General features: G+C 43.7%; 1 protein-coding gene across 1 annotated transcript in view; it reads left to right on the top strand.

Moving 5' to 3' along the window:
• Positions 1 to 16949, top strand: part of COLGALT1 (collagen beta(1-O)galactosyltransferase 1) — a 97085-nt gene that overhangs the window by 61691 nt on the left and 18445 nt on the right. Inside the window, exons 7-8 of the mRNA XM_068272242.1 lie at positions 2946 to 3022; positions 6389 to 6495. Of these exons, the coding sequence (XP_068128343.1) occupies positions 2946 to 3022; positions 6389 to 6495 (184 nt within the window). The remainder of the gene's footprint in view (positions 1 to 2945; positions 3023 to 6388; positions 6496 to 16949) is intronic.

A 16949-nucleotide genomic window follows, 5' to 3' on the forward strand; every position in this document is an offset into this window, starting at 1 on the left:
GGCATGCGGCCAGGACCACGCATGCGTAGTAGGTGCGACATTTCGAAGCTGGCAGTGCTTCAACAGAGGGGCCCTAGAGGATGACGAGGGTCCTGACACACTGCGGGGGGCTAGAAGAAGCCCCAGGTAAGTAAGAGTCCCCTTTTTTACAAGTTCAGGTGTACATTAAACCAGATTATAGTCAGCCCTCCTTATGGTTCATGTGGCTGGAGGAAATAGCCAGTGTTGTCCACAGCCAGAATTCAAAGCTTTCCAGTTCAGTAATGTGAATAAATCCTACGGGAGAAAAGCGCTTTACAAATGTTGTTTGTTGTTGAATAAATGATCCAGGCTTAAAGGGAACCAGAGACGGCCAGAGAGGGAAAATGAAAAAGCTTTTATACATACCTGGGGCTTCTTCCAGCCCCATAAGCCTGGATCGGGTACCGGGTCCCGTCACTTCCAGCGGACGTGGCCAATTGTCTGCATGCACAGGGGCTCCCTCCATACCCTTACGCATGCGGCTGCGCAGTATGGAGCCGTACGGGTATGGAAGGAGCCCCTGTGATGCGGATAATGGAGCCCCTGTGATGCGGATAATTGGCCGCGTGCTGACGCCGACTGGCCGAAACTACGGGACCCGGTACCGGCGGATACAGGCAGCGGAGGACGGCGGCGTGGGAGCGATCCGTGCTTATGGGGCTGGAGGAAGCCCCAGGTATGTATAAAAGCTTTACTTTACTTCATCTCTGGTTCTCTTTAAAGAGAAGCGAATGTAACCAAGGACTGAACTTCATCCCAATCAGTAGCTGATACCCCCTTTCCCATGAGAAATCTTTCTCTTTTCTCAAACTGATCATCGGTGGGCTCTGTATGGCTGATATTGTGGTGAAACCCCTCCCACAGTGTGATGTCAGGACTGTGGCCCTAACATCACACATAATCATATATAATTATTGTAAAAATTAAATACTTTTGTTCATTATGTTATTTTCACTGGAGTTCCTCTTTAATATATGAGTGGGTGATGAATTGATTTTGTTTTCCTTCATAATCCACTTCTGTGCAAATAGGCAGTTGATAATAGTGCGGTGGGGTTTCCTCATGTCTTCCCACCTCCTGACTGAACAATTGCTGCTCCTAATACATGACTGGTTTTAAGACCGTCTGATCACTGCCACATGTCCCGTGTTTCTCGGTTGGCTGCTCCCCTTGCGTGTGTCTCTTCATGTACATGATGGAGCTACACTGGAAGCTGCAATCTCTGCAATCTTTTATGGGAGCTGAAGAATGTTATTGGGGATGACGGACCTGGGAATACGAGGCCCTCACAGCTTCCATTGCTGTTTATCAGCCCCCGCTGTCAATACTGCTTAAATATTTTACACAGGAAGGGCAGGGTTTGAAGCAAGTCTTTGCCAATAGTAAAGTTGTAAATCCATGTCCTTGTAGAAAAGCAGCACCACATGGCACCGGTGCATGGTATGATTTTCCTTACAGAGAACCTCAGAGCCCCCGATCTGCCATAGACTGCCCTTTCCATGGAAAGTCACCATGCGCTGTTAGCCTGCATCCCACAATGCAACGGTCTGTTCTGAGTTCTCTTGCCAGGACTCAGCATCACTACACAAACTTTTAGGCACCACAAGATGCCAACGCTTTGACTTTTTGTTTTTTTAGATTGGTCACCTTTTTATAATGAGAAGGATCATTGTTCAAAAGAAATGTCAGCTGCCATTTTGTAATATTAAATACTGACACCAATAGTCACAGATTACCCAGCAAGCTCATGGTGAACCAGAACTCCTAGGAGTGTGTAAGAGGCTAAAAAGGACCAAAAAGCCCTCTTACTAAAATGCAGAACAGAAGTTTGCCTTCTTAAAACAGAAGGTATTTGTGATTCTTCAGGTTGGCGGGAGCCCTGAGGTGTCCCACAATGCATCACTGCTGAATGTAACTAACAGTTTAGATGTATTTTGTGTTAACTTTAAAGAGTAACTGTATTGAAAATACCATAATACATTTTCTTATTGTTTATAAAAAATAATGTAAAGATGATTTAGTCAGTGTTTGCCCATTGTAAAATCTTGCCGCTCCCTGATTTCTGAAATGTATCGCTGGTGGTGACAGCTTTAGTTCTGCCAGGTGATCTGTGCAGAATGTTCATAACTGAGAGTTCTATGCACAGAGGGAGGCACTGCTTGCTTGACAGTTGCAAAAAGCTGTTATTACCCACAATGCAATGAGGTTCACAGACAGCAAACTGTCAGGACCACGGTGGGAGGGGTTCCACCACAATATCAGCTGCACAGATCCCCCCTGATGATTTATTGGAGAAAAGGTAAAGGTCTCTCATGGGAAAGGGGGTATTGGCTACTGACTGGAATAAAGTTCAATCCTGGGTTATAGTTATCAACTAAAACATGCGTGTTCTGGTGTGCTTTACATATGGTTTACATATGGTTTAGCATTTGATCCAATTTATCATCATCACAAAACTTACTACTGTATAATAGGGATGGTCAATGAGATGCAAATAATTTCAGACTGATGCAGGATTATGCAAATTTTGTATGCTGTTTAATAATAAACCAATCAAATTTTACCTCAGCAGGATTTGATTGGTTCATTTTTCATTGGTTAAGCTGCATACATTTGCATACAAAATTTGCATAATGCTGCATCAACTCGAAATTATTTGCAGCTCATTGACCCCATCCCTACTGTATAATAAATTGAATGCAACTAGTTTTATGTACCCTCTGAAGTACAGGTGCCAGAATCTTGGACATAGTGAATGCTTGAGTAGCTGAACTCTTCCTTGGTGGATTATATTGAACTCTGTGTTCAGTTCTTCCAGCTGAAATCTGCTCAGCTCAGGGTGAACCTTGATGCAGAGATACAATTAGGAAACCATTATATATAATAGCAGCTTATTCATTCTAGCTGTTTTCTATTGTCTGCAGTGAAGGGACCACCTGCTGAACCATCTGCTTTCGCATTTATCCCCCCCAAAATCCCTGATAAAATGTCAATGGATGAGGTAAGTACTGGCTGCATGGTATCCTTTTATGTTTGGCACTAACTGGCACTTCATTCATAATTGTTGCCCTGCTGCAGTATCTAAATGTTAAAGAGGACCTAAAGTGTAAATTACAATGTGAAAAAGTGCCAGCATGACACTTATGACTGTTCACCCTTCTTTTACCCAATGAAGTAACAGGTGATTTCTGTATTAAGTAGAAGGGAAGCACTGTGTCAGCTCTGGTATGCACCATAGTGCATCTGTTACTGTGAATCTGTGCTGCCATCAGAAATTTTGGGGCCCCTCACACCATCAGGCCTGCCCCCCCTCCCTGGGGCCACCCACTGGTTGCTGTGCCCGCCCACTACCCACCCACGTGTCTGTGCGCAAAATGCGCTGTGACAGAAAATGTGCATGGCCATGGCTCCGCCACTAAAGAAAGCATCATGCACAGCGTGATGCAGCAAAAAGTGGGCGTGACCATGGCATGTTGTGGGTGGAGCCAAATACTAGCAAAATACAGGTAGTCCTTGGTTTACAAATGAGATAGGGACTTGTAGGTCCGTTCTTATCCTTTATACATTCTCTTTTGTCCCCCTCTTTTCTTCCTGTGCCTCTTTTGACCCGATCTGTCTCACCTCAGTTTGTGCCTCTTTTTTGTGTCCCTCTGTGTGACCTCATGTTCCCGTCTCATTGTTTTCTCCCCGTGCCTCTTATGTCCACCTCTGTTCCACCTGTGCCTCTTTTATCCCCATGTTACCTCTTGTCCCCTTCTGTCTCACCTCGTGCATTGGTATAGGTAGCCTGGTATAGTTGACCCCAGTATATGTAGCCAGGTACAGGTGGTGCCCTCAGTATAGGTAGCCAGGTATAGGTGGTGCCCCAGTATAGGTAGCATGTAGCCAGATATAGGTGGTGCTCCAGTATAGAAAGTCCGCTGTAACGGGCTCACTTATCTGCTCCCCACGTTCAAGCACTGATGTCACTCTTCTCTCAGTGCTGGAACGCGGTGTGCTGGTGAGCGAGCCGCAGGCCCACAGCCAGCACATGCGGCCTTTCCAGTGCTTTGGGGGGCCCAGGGCTCCCAGAAGCCCTAGGCCCCTCACTGCAGTGTCAGTTGTCCCCCCCCCCCCTCCCCCCCCCCTCCTGATGGCTGTACTGCTGTGAATACTATAGTTGGCACTTGGCAGCTCTGTCTTTTTCTCTTCACCCCTCCTCTCCTTGATTGACTGGCTCAGTGGCACACACCATACCTGACCTGCTGTAAGAACTTCTTCCTGCCCTACTATGGCAAGATCTCTTGTGCAAGGGCAGAAAACTGCCGTGGCAGTTTTATAGTAGGGGGCGTGGCTAAACAACAAAACCTGTATTTTCTGCCACAAAAGGTTCGTTTTTAAACATTTCTTTATGCTACCCTATTATAACTTCTGTGGACTTTACTGACAATGTGGAGTTTATTTTGAAGTCTTCAGGTCCGCTTTAAAGCTGCTCTAAGGAAACAAATGTAACTATACCATCTACTAGCTTAGTAACTGGAGCTCTCAAATAGCCGTTTCTGCAGTTGATTAAAGGGCAACTATTGCAAAAAAAAGTATGCAGTTAAAATGTGAGAGAACCGACAGGTTTTTGGGCCAGTCCATTTCCTCATGTGGGATTCTCAGGGTTTCCTTTCTTTTCAACAGCATTTCCTGAACAGCAGTTGCAAAGTCCAACTGACAAAATAGTGTGCAAGTGATTAGGGAGGCTGGCTGGTATCTTATTATTTTGGCAGTTAAACTGCTGTTCAGGAAATGCTGTTGAAAACAAAGAAAATCTTGAGAATCCCCCATGAGGATATGGACTGGCCCAAAACCTGTCAACCTACTTTTTCGCGATAGAGGTCCTTTAGATCACACATAGATGCCTGCATTATGCATTCGCTTTTCCTTAATCTGCACTTTTGCACTTTTTTTTTTTTTACAAGAAAAAAAAAAGCATGTGCCAAAAACATACTGATGAGTTAATTGGCTTCCCCAGGATTGGTCTTAAACTATGATTGATATAGATCAGTGTTCTCCCCAGCCGAGTGGGGTGTGAGGAGGGCGTGCAGGGCCAGCACAATTCTGCTTACAGCATAGGAGGAAGATGAGGAGGCGAGCCGATGACAGCCGGGTGCTTACCAAAATTTGCCAAGTGGAGCACCCGGCTAAAAGCCCGGGGAGAACACTGTATAGGACATTGACTATGGTAAGGCTTGGGAGCCCCTCTAAGGGACCGTGACAAGACTATATTCTCGCTGTGGAAGATGTCAGCAGTGTATACTCAATTATTAAACAACATAAATACAAAATCTTTAGCCTTTTTTGGACACAGGTAATTGAACTATATGCCCAGTTTGGAGACTGTTCTCTCTGGCAGGCTGCAGATTTACATTTCCTGTCGCCACTCCATCACTGAGCTCTGTGTGGCAGCCATGAGCCCGTTTGCATTGGTTTCTGAACCCGTGATCACTGTAAGCCAAACACCGTGATCATGGGAATAGAAGGGGGGGAGGCTCTGGTCTTTAAAGAACACATGTAACAAAAAAAACGTCCCTTGACTCCGTACTGTGTATCACTCCTGTTGTTTATTGCCTGAAGAAGCGGGATATTGCCTGCGAAACTCGTTGCAGCCTTGTTGTTTGGGAGTATATGGAATAAATTGTTACTGCTTCAAATCGGCAGTACATGTGTCTGTTTTGGGTTGGCCGGTCCACCACGGCAACCCAAATATTTTAACGTTTTAGCGACTTTTATCCTGCTGGCGCCTCTGTAACACTTTGCGTATCCAGAAGTCCACCCTTGGTGGTGGAAGGGTGATATACCCTTACTTTCTCCTGTCCACAGAGAGCGACGTCTTAATCCTGAGTGGGTACAGGCTTGTTCTCCCCACCTGCCTTTTCAGTGGTTGCCTTGGAGGTACCCTGGTTTGTAATTATAATACTTAAGTTACATAAAACACCCTCCCTTATCTAATACATACTACACCATATTGGGCTCTCGGTCTTTCACTTTTTCATTTCTGGTTCTTAATGAGGCTTTCCTCATCCTTCTCAGTAACCCCGTTCCAGCGCTAGCAGCCCCCGGAACTTGTATGCATGTGTTGTAGTCATCTGGCTCCAGGACCATATCAATCCTGTGACCAGCCTCACGAAGGAGCACTTTCGGCTCTCATTTGGGCTCCAGCAGAAACAGCCCAGCCCGATGTGGATCCGCTCTACTGCGCAGGCGTGAGGGTAGAGCTTGCGCAGTAGAGCGGAGCTTATTGGACTTGGCTATTTCTTTTTATTATTATTTTCATTACAGATTTTGTTCGGAGTGGAGTAATTCTTTAATAAAGCCTTTTGTCTCTCATTGCCCTTCCCAGATATTTCTCATTAATCTGAAGCGTCGGACAGACAGGAGAGAGAGAATGAAGAGGACCCTCTATGAGCTGCAGATTGACTACAAGCTGTCCGATGCAGTGGATGGCAAGTAAGTTCTTGAAGAAGCATGAAATAACTGCACATAAATCAGTCTCCATGACAGCCGGCACATAGCAGGGAGTTAATTCATTTGTTTATTAGGTGCTAGTTGTTCAGATTTGATGAGGGGAAAATGTTTAAAGAAAAAACCTTTTGATTTAAGCCTAGTGGGCAGGGGCGTAACTTACACAGCCTGGGCCCCCCAGCAGAATCCGGTAGGTCGCCCCTGTCCTCCCCAGGAGCCTCCTAAACACCTTCTCTTCCCCCACCCACAACCGTTCAGAGTAGTGGCAGCCACAGGAGCGTATACTTTACCTAATTCTGGCAGGACAAGACCTCTTCACCACTCTGTGTAGCTGTGACATGCAGCCAATTAGCTTGTTTCGCAGAAGGGTAACCTAGTATATAATGGGGGACATTTATTAAGTGTCTGAGACAAAATATTGGTAGGATTTTGGAAATCTGTGCCTAGCCTGCACAACCACCCTGTGACCATTCCCACCAGGATGCACCGGTGCGTCCGCTCGCTCATCGCGAGATTAGCAGGGAGCGAGCGTACAGCCTGCCAGCCGCAATCTGAGCTGGCAGGCTAAAAATAGAAGGAAAAAAACGGCCAAATCAGTTGTATAGCGCTGCGATCTACTCCAGCGCTGTGCAGGGGGCAGCTCTGTCACTAAGCTGTCTCCAGGAAAGGCTCACAAGCTGATCCCTCTCATAGGAGATCATGATGATTGGATCTGGGGGGAGGGGGGGGGGGAATAGTTAAAAAATAGCCTTTTTTTTTATAAAAACAAATAACAATAATATTGATTAAAAGCCCCAAACAATCGCAGCAGCAACCAGATTCCACCAACAGAAAGCTCTGTTGGTGGGAAGAAAGGAAGTAAAATTAATTTGGCTGCTAAGTTGTATGACCGTGCAGCACACAGTTAAAGCTGCAGTGTGCTGAATTGTAAAAAATTGCCTGGTCACTAGGGGGGTTTTAAGCCTGTGGTTCTCAACTGGTTAATCTGTGGCAGTTTAGGGATGGATTTACACTTTTCTTAATTGTAGTACAGTTCTAGATATTTATGCTAAACTGACGCTATTAAGTAGGATTTAAGAAGCTTCTTATTATCATGCAGAACAATTCCCCCTGCTAGTTAGAACTGTTTAAGAAAAAAAAACGGTCGGCAATGCTTTGATAAATCTGGCCCACTGTTTTTACTGCTTTTATTGAGCCATTGTTAACCATGACATTTCCATTTAGAGTAGAGTTGTTCTTTAAGGCTCAGTTCTTTTGGCATTACAGTCTGACAGTAGAGTAAATATAAGCCTTACTCCTTTTCCCATGTAGTTACAGGTTAGTGTGCGCTATTACTAGTGTTCTGGTTTGTTTGCACATGTGGCACTATGACGTTTGGCCATACAGAGGTGCTCTCCTCATGCTGGCCTCAGCGCACAGACATAGGGCTTAAGTGTACCTGCAGCTGCCTGGCCACCTCTGATCCCTGGAGCCACTTCTTTCCATACATAGCTGCCTGTTTCTTCCACCTCCATTTGGGTGAACGACTCTCTTATCCTCTGATCCGCGGAAGCATCTGGTTTTCATGTAGAAGATTATTATCTGACCCCTTGGCCTCCGTTCTTAGCTCCTGTTATAAACTTGTATTTTTTCTTTGGACATCTGTGGCATACATTAGAAGACGTACAGGCAGAGGGAGCCAATGGCATATGATAATAGAACAGCAATTGTAATAACGCAGCTGTAACCATTATTCACGGTGTAGTCAATATAATCTGTTATCCATAGCTTCTTAAAGCTCTTCTCTTATGTCCCATCAAGAATTCATGTATTGTGGGTAGCCTAAATTTGTGATGTCACCCATCTACTGCTTTAAAGAGGAACTTCAGCCTAAACAAACATACTGTCATTAAGTTACATTAGTTATGTTAATTAAAATAGATAGGTAATATAATCTCTTACCCACCCTGTTTTAAAAGAACAGGCAAATGTTTGATTTCATGAGGGCAGCCATCTTTTTGGTTGAAAGGAGGTGACAGGGAACATGCGACACAGTTCCAACTGTCCTGTGTGCTGATCACCCCTCCCAGTTGCTAGGCAACGTGAATAACAACATAGGAAATCCCATCATGCTTTGCACAGCATCAGGGGAAAAAAAGCCCGGGCAGTTTTTTTTGATGGGTGGAGGTGAAACTGTTAAAGAAACACCAAGCCTTTTCAGTTCTGCTGAGTAGATTTTTAGTCCGGAGGTTCACTTTAAAGAATTTAAAAAAAAAAAAGAACATTCCTAATCTACTGTAAATGTGCAATGTTCAAAGGATACCTGACTTTACATGAGGGTCACATATTTAAAAGGAGCAATTATGGGGACAGAGGGAAGCTAGGAGAGGGATGGACAACACACAGAGGTATGTGCATCCAGCATGAGCATACCTCTGTGCTAGTTTTGGGTAGCTCTGCCGTGGGTCAGGTATCCTTTAGGCTGGGAACACATTTAGCAGAAACGCTAGCATTGCAGAAAATGCAGCATTTATGCTTCCAGTGTTAGTCAATGGGCCACATATGAAAAACGCATATGCTTTTTGCATGCGTTTTTGTAATATGCATTTTTAAAAACGCTGGTTTTGTTGCATATTTTTCAAAAACGCACATATTGAAAGTCAATGGTGTCACAATTTAATGCGTTCTTCATGCGTTTTCATATGTGTTTTTAAAAAAAAAAGTTTTCTGATGCATTTCCGCTTCCTGTTGTCTTCTTGTTGCATAAAACGCAATAGAAAAACGGATGCAAAACGCATACAGTTTTGTATATACAAACGGCAAATGCATTAAAAGGCACACAAAAAATGCATGTGCGGAAACAAAAATGCAAACGCATAGAAACCACATGGAAAACGCAATACAAACGCGTGTACATAAAAACGCGCCATTTCCCACACTAAATGCGCACCCAAACTCTGCAATGTCTTCCTCTCACAAACTCAAGCTGCTTGCTCCATCCTAACACACGCAGCACGCATGTTACATGTATGTTATGGGCTTTGGGGGGGGGGGGTTGTATCTTCTACTCTTATATTTTAGCAGACAGTCACATGTCTAACCTGATGTTAATGGGAAACTGAGAAAGTAGACCTTATCAGTACTCTTCAGACACTTTCATACAGCCCGACTAGGGACTGTGGATCATATAATAAGCACCCACTTCCGCTGGCAAAAAGCCTTATATGTGCAACGTGAGTCCGTGTGTGTTTATGCGAATTAAATGCAAATTTGTGCTTTTTTATGCAAAGTTTTTTTATGCAAATGTTTGCATGTGTTTTGCATAGCAACATGGCATCCTGTGTGACAACTTCCTTTTAAAGGGAACCAAGCAGCATTTGTTTCTGCAGATTGTCTTGGTCTCTAATAGCTGTAGGAGCTGCCATGGTCCCCTTCCCTCTACCTTATCCAGAGGCAAGGTGTGAAGTTAATGTGTGACTTCTCTTAACGGTTTGAAGCACAGTGTATCCCCCCACCACCCTGCTAATGAAAGCTTTTATGTCTCATTGCTACTGCTAATTACAGCAGCCATTCTCTGCAATTTATGGGATCAGCAAGCAGAAGTAGGGTAATACAAACATTTAAATGTAAAAAAAAAAAAAGATAAAGTGGAATCGTTTTTTTTTTTATAAATGGGCCACATTGTTAGCATGCATTTTTAATGTGCTATTGAGATGCTCTGGGAGCAAAAAATGCTGCTCTGTTCCATTTTAAGCACTATTAAGAGTGTATTTTTGCTCAAAAAAAACAAAAACACAAATGCACAAATCTGCAAATAGCATGCAGAGCCATAGAGAATCACTATGCGCTATTCACAAGTAGAGTGCGAAAAACTGTAGCAGGTTGTCTGCGTTTTGTTCTTTGAGTCGATTATAATCAGAAAAAAAATTGTTCAGTGGAATCTATCCCATTGAGCATTGGATTAGTATCAGATTCCATGCAAGGTTTTGTATTTTTCTATAACTCAGCCATTTGTAGGTAATTGAAATGCATCATTGCAGCACTCCGATGCCCAAAGAATAGTTTGTGTCATAGATTTTCGCTATTGCCAACTTGCACCATCTCCAGTTGAGTCAGCACCATCCTTGTATCTATACTAAAAGCTCCTTTATTGTATCATAAAAGCATGATATGTGACAGCAGCGACAGCCCCGCTGTTTCGGTCAGATAGACCTTTCTCAAGCCACTCAGTATCACATCACACACACATTACAAAACAACTGCTTTATATAGTAAAGCCTCTTGGCTTCCACCAATTAGATTCAAAACCCCTCAACCAATCAGAAGGCAGCGAGCATCCTGCGGACCTGATAGGGAACTGACTATGCCAACTTGCACGTTTCCGTTCAGTAGAAACCGGCCCTATTCTCCCTTGAATTCATTTATGGATCCTTTGTCACCTTCTCCTTCAACTTTGGGAATGCAGAAGCTCCACTAGGGGGTGCTAAAAAGGCCACAACTAAACTTCTGTTTAGCAAAACCAAAGTTGCTGGTGTTTGTGCTTTGCATGTCCACTAGACTGTTGTGCAATGATTCCATAGACTTTGCTTAGGAAGTGCTTTGTGCTTACTGGAATATGATTCTATTTTAATTTTACAAGAAATCACATCTAGTTTAAACTCTCATCCAAATGGTTTCCCTTTTTTTATTAATACGATTGTACTAATTTAAAGAGGAACTGTAGTGAAAATAACATCATAAAATTACTATTTTTTATTTTATTTTTTACAATATTAATTTATAAATTATTTAGCGTTTCCCCATTGTAAAATATTTTTCTCATCCCAATCTGCATTCTGAAAAGTATCACAGGAGGCAACATATTTAGCGAACACGCTGAAAGTGTACTGGTTAAGGGCTCTCCCTTTGATGTGAGAGACCAGGGTTCAAATCCTGGCTAGGTCAAGTATCTATTCAGTAGGAAATTCAAGGCAAGACTCCCTAACACTGCAGGGTGGCCTCTTGAGCGCGTCCCAGTGGCTGCAGCTCTTGAGCACTTTGAGTCCGACAGGAGAAAAGCGCTATACAAATGTTCTGATTATTATTATTATTATAAACCAGCACAGGAGATTTGGGTGCAGCCGGCGCCACCATAGGCCGTAATAGGAAATACAGCTATAGCTGCACACAGGGAGTAACTTCGGCGCCATCAGAAGACGGAGCTGAAGTTACTTTTAAAACATAATAATTTGGCTTCCAACAATAGCTGGAAGCCAAATTATTTCATTCCCCACCATCCATGGCGGCCTGGAGGGGGAATAGTAATTAACATGGCCCGGACTTGTGCAGAAGCAGGATCAGTCATATACCGGCTGTATCCTGCGCCCAAGTCTACCGTGCCGATATCTCTCGTACGCACATATTTAGTCCTGTCATGTGATCTCTATGGAATGCTTACTGAGAGCTATAAAGCCAGTAGAAAATAATGCCTAATCTCCAAGAATGCTGGGGGGGGGGGGGGGGGAATATGCATATCTAATTAGTCTAAACTAAGCATCACTGGGGTGGGGGAGGCTACATTATTATTTTTATTTATAGAGTGCTAACACATTCTGTAGCGCTGTACAAAGTGCACTACCTACAACAGCAGTTCGACATGCTGTACAATCGGGACAACCAACGACACAAGCACCAATACATACCATTGATGTATAGGTTTAATAACGGCACCAATACTGATAGATGCTCATTTCATACGTTTCTACATACCAGTATACAGCGCTGCGTAATATGTTGGCGCTTTATAAATACAATAAATTATAAAATATATAGATATAGGAAATGTTTCTGATGTGAAACCAGGATATTTAATATACAGTCCTGGCCAAAAGTTTTGAGACTGTCAAAAATATTGGAAATTACAAAAGTTGGTGCTCAAGTTTTTATAATAGCAATTTGCATATACTCCAGAATGTTATGAAGAGTGTTCAGATAAATTGCATAGTCCTTCTTTGCCATGAGAATTAACTGAATCCCAAAAAAATCCATTCCACTGCATTTCATTGCTGTCATTAGAGGATCTGCTGAGATCATTGCAGTAATCGTCTTGTTAACTCAGGTGAGAATGTTGACGAGCACAAGGCTGGAGATCATTATGTCAGGCTGATTGGGTTAGAATGGCAGACTTGACACGTTAAAAGGAGGGCGATGCTTGAAATCATTGATCCAGTGTTAACCATGGTGACCAGCAAAGAAACGCATGCAGCCATCATTGCGTTGCATAAAATGGCTTCACAGGCAAGGATATTGTGGCTATGAAGTTTGCACCTAAATCAACAATTTATAGGATCATCAAGAACTTCAAGGAAAGAGGTTCAATTCTTGTTAAGAAGGCTTCAGGTCATCCAAGAAAGTACAGCAAGCGCCAGGATCGCCTCCTAAAGAGGATTCAGCTGCGGGATCGGAGTGCAACCAGTGCAGAGGTTGCTCAGGAATGGAAGCAGGCAGGTGTTAGCGCATCTGCACACACAGTGAGGCAAAGACTTTTGGAAGATGGCCTAGTGTCAAGAAGGGCAGCAAAGAAGCCACTTCTCTCCCAAAAAAACATCAGGGACAGATTGATCTTCTGCAGAAAGTTTGGTGAATGGGCTGATGAGGACTGGGGCAAAGTCATATTCTCCGATGAAGCCCCTTTCCGATTGTTTGGGACATCTGGAAAAAGGCTTGTCAGGTGAAGAAAAGGTGAGCGCTACCATCAGTCCTGTCATGCCAACAGTAAAGCATCCTGAGACCATTCATGTATGGGGTTGCTTCACATCCAAGGGAGTGGGCTCAATCACAATTTTGCCAAAAACCACAGCCATGAATAAAGAATGGTACCAAAACCCCCTCCAACAGCAACTTCTTCCAACAATCCAACAACAGTTTGGTAAAGAACAATGCATTTTCCAGTACGATGGAGCACTGTGTCATAAGGCAAAAGTGATAACTAAGTGGCTCGGGGACCAAAACGTTGAAATTTTGGGTCCATGGCCTGGAAACTCCCCAGATCTTAATCCCATTGAGAACTTGTGGTCATTCCTTGAGGTGGGTGGACAAACAAAAACCAACTAATTCGAAGTGATTATGAAAGAATGGGTTGCTATCAGTCAGGATTTGGCCCAGAAGTTGATTGAGAGCATGCCCAGTCGAATTGCAGAGGTCCTGAAAAAAGAAGGGCCAACACTGCAAATACTGACTCTTTGCATAAATCTCATGTAAATGTCAATAAAAGCCTTTGAAACGTATGAAGTGCTTATAATTATATTTCAGTACATCACATAAACAACTGAAACAAAGATCTAAAAGCAGTTTAGCAGCAAACTTTGTGAAAACTAATATTTTTGACAGTCTCAAAACTTTTGGCCAGGACTGTAAAAGAGGTTATCCTGAATAATTTACTGCATTCTGCTATTTGTCACAACAGTGCCTCTTTAAAGAGACTCTGTAACAAAAGTGTCAGCCTTTTTTCTTCTATCCTATAAGTTCCTATACCTGTTTTAATGTGGTCTGGCTTACTGCAGCCTTTCCTAGTTGCACAGTGGCTGGGTTATCTGTGTTATATAATCTAATCTTCTTTCTTCTGTCGGCTCTGTGGGGCTCAGGCATTCAGGCTGGAATGTGCTGGTCTGCTTATGATAGGATAGAAGCTATGCACACCCTCTCCAGGCCCCCTCCAAGCTCTGTATGAGTCACAGACTGAGCTCCTCTCAGCCTATCACATGCTGTTAGCAGCCATGTCTTTTGTTTGTAAACACTGCCTAAAACTGGCAATTACAAGCCAGGATTGCAGCAGGGAGTGGCAGAAACAGCACAGAGGGGTCCAGGAGAACATAATGAATAGAATGGTATGCTTTTTATTGTAAGAATTTTAGAGTACAGATTCTCTTTAAAGAAAATCTGAAGTGCAAATTTATGAAATAATGCTACAATAGTAGCAAATACATGAGTCTCATATTGTTACCAGTATGTGAAGAATTAAAAAACTTAATTTGTTATCTATGCAGAAGAGCTTCTCTAAGCTTTCTGTCTAGCTACAGTGCTGTTTTCTGAAGCACTTATACATCAAAGAAACAGTGTGAGACAACTTTATATAGGATTTTACTGCAGGGGAGTTCAAAGGGTCATTAGCTCTGTTCTATTTCATAGTTTAAAATACAGAGTGTAGTTTGCAAATGCAAATATGTGAGAATGGTGCAATGTTATAAAAAGTAAAGTATGAGACTCTTTCTTTGCTACTAATGGTCTATTAACTATTGGTACTACACATACAATTCATTATATCATCAGCTTGTCCAGTGCCTTGGCACACTGAACCTTAGTAGCAAGGGCCTATGGGAGCTCAGTCTGGGCAGGAGGAGGTGTTACTAGCCAGAGATTTCAGAGGGAGGAGGAGAGGAGAGTGAAGTTTTTACAGGCTGAGGGCTGGAGATACAGAGCAGCTTGCCTGTGTGTAATGATGGCAATCAGAACATGGCTGCTGTCATTGTATCAAAGGAAGAAATAATCATATACTGTGGAAGCTGTTTGCAGCTAGATTTGTTGTGTAAACTAAACTTTAGATAACATATATAGACAAGTTACTAGTTAGTTTTTCATCTCAGATCCGCTTTAAGTGCCATTTAGATGTTCTTCTACCCCTTTAGTCATGTTGAATAAAATCCTTGATTTGCTTTGTATCAAAACATACTCATAAATGCCATTTTTTTTTAGTATGTGTCAGCTTCCATCTGTCAGCTAAGCTGCAGACTTGGACAGTCCCAGCTAACCCCCCTCCCTCCACCTTGTCTCTTCCACATGAGCAGACTTTTATAAGCCACCACTTCTCTGCACAAAGTTGCTGACTTGTCAGTTACTGCTGGGAAGTAAGTAACCCCATCAGCTTCAGCAGGCCAGTGTTAGGACCAGAGCAATGCAGCTGCAATGGGAACTCATTGGTGGTTTTCCCAGGACAGTGCAACAGAACCTGCTGTGTTTAGAAAACTACAGCGCAACCAAAGCTCCTGTGTAGCTGAATGCTTATGGACACAAACTCATACAGTGTGTGTGTGGATGTATGTCATTATAATGTGCAGAAAGTACCCAAAATAATGAAGCGGATCTTTAACCGGCAGACGCAGAGTGCCGCACAGATCAGAGCCCACCAACAGAGCAGAAAAGAATCAGAATCAGAATCCTTTTATTTTCGCCAAGCACGACTGGGTCGTGCTCAGAATTGGTTTTGGCACAAAAACAGGGCTTAAAACAGGAAAGGACACGCAGTAGAGATACAAGGAAAAACATGGTAGCATACATTTGGCAAAAGCAATACAGTAATTACATATGAAAAAAACAATTCCACCAGGAGATGCGGGGTTTTGGCAGTGCAGACATAGTTAAAACTGACAATTCTGGCTAGTAGTGGGAGATCGGTTTATGGAGAGGGGGAGGAGGTGATGGTAGTGAGAGATGGGAGTTGGTCAAGAGAGTTCAGTGATTTAACCGCAGAAGGGAAGAAGCTATTCTTGTGTCTTGTGGTCCTTGTGTAGATGGACCGATACCTCTGGCCTGAACGGAGACGCCTGAAAAAGCGGGAGCCCGGGTGTGACGGATCACTTGCGATCCGCGAAGCTCTGGAGCGCAGTCTGGTGTTGTAGAGGAGGTCCAGAGGGGGAAGTGGTTTTCATATAATTCTCTCTGCTGAACTGAAAACTCTTTGTAGTTTCTGTCTGTCGCTGGCAGAAGAGCTTGCGTACCAGACCAGGATGGAAAAACAGAGAACAGATTCAATTGTGGCTGAGTAGAAGCTCGTCAGAAGTTTCTGGTCCATACCAAACTTCCTCAGTTGGCAAAGGAAGAAAAGTCGCTGCTGGGCTTTCCTCTGGGTAGAGGTGGTGTTGGCCTTCCACTTCAGGTCGCTGGAGATGGTTGTGCCCAGGAGACGAGCACAAGGAACTCTTGCGACTTCTGTGTTGTCGATGTGGATTGGGGGTGGAGTGGGGCCCCGCTTTCTAAAGTCGATAATCATCTCAACGTTTTGTGGTGTTAAGGACCAGTCCATTCTCTTTACACCAGTTGCAAATACTTTCAACCTGATGCCGGTACGCCTGCTCGTCATTATCGGTAATAAGGCCAACAATGGTGGTGTCATCGGCGAATTTGATGACTTTGACAGACCTTTCAGTGGATCTGCAATTGTCTGTATACAGGGAGAACAGGATCGGTGACAGGACGCAGCCTTGTGGAGCCCCTGTGTTAGTGGTCCTTGGTTGAGAGAGGATAGCGCCTAGCTTGACTACCTGGGATCTGTTTGTGAGGAAGGCGGTGATCCACAGGCGCAAGGTGGGGAGGACTTCCAGTGCAGCCAGGTTCTCCTGAAGTATTTGGGGGCTGATGGTGTTAAACGCTGAGCTAAAGTCAAGGAGAAGGATCCTGGCATATGAGTTCGGTCTGTCCAGGTGCTC

The sequence above is a fragment of the Hyperolius riggenbachi genome, chromosome 3 (genome assembly GCF_040937935.1).
Source record: "Hyperolius riggenbachi isolate aHypRig1 chromosome 3, aHypRig1.pri, whole genome shotgun sequence".
Lineage (NCBI taxonomy): Eukaryota > Metazoa > Chordata > Amphibia > Anura > Hyperoliidae > Hyperolius > Hyperolius riggenbachi.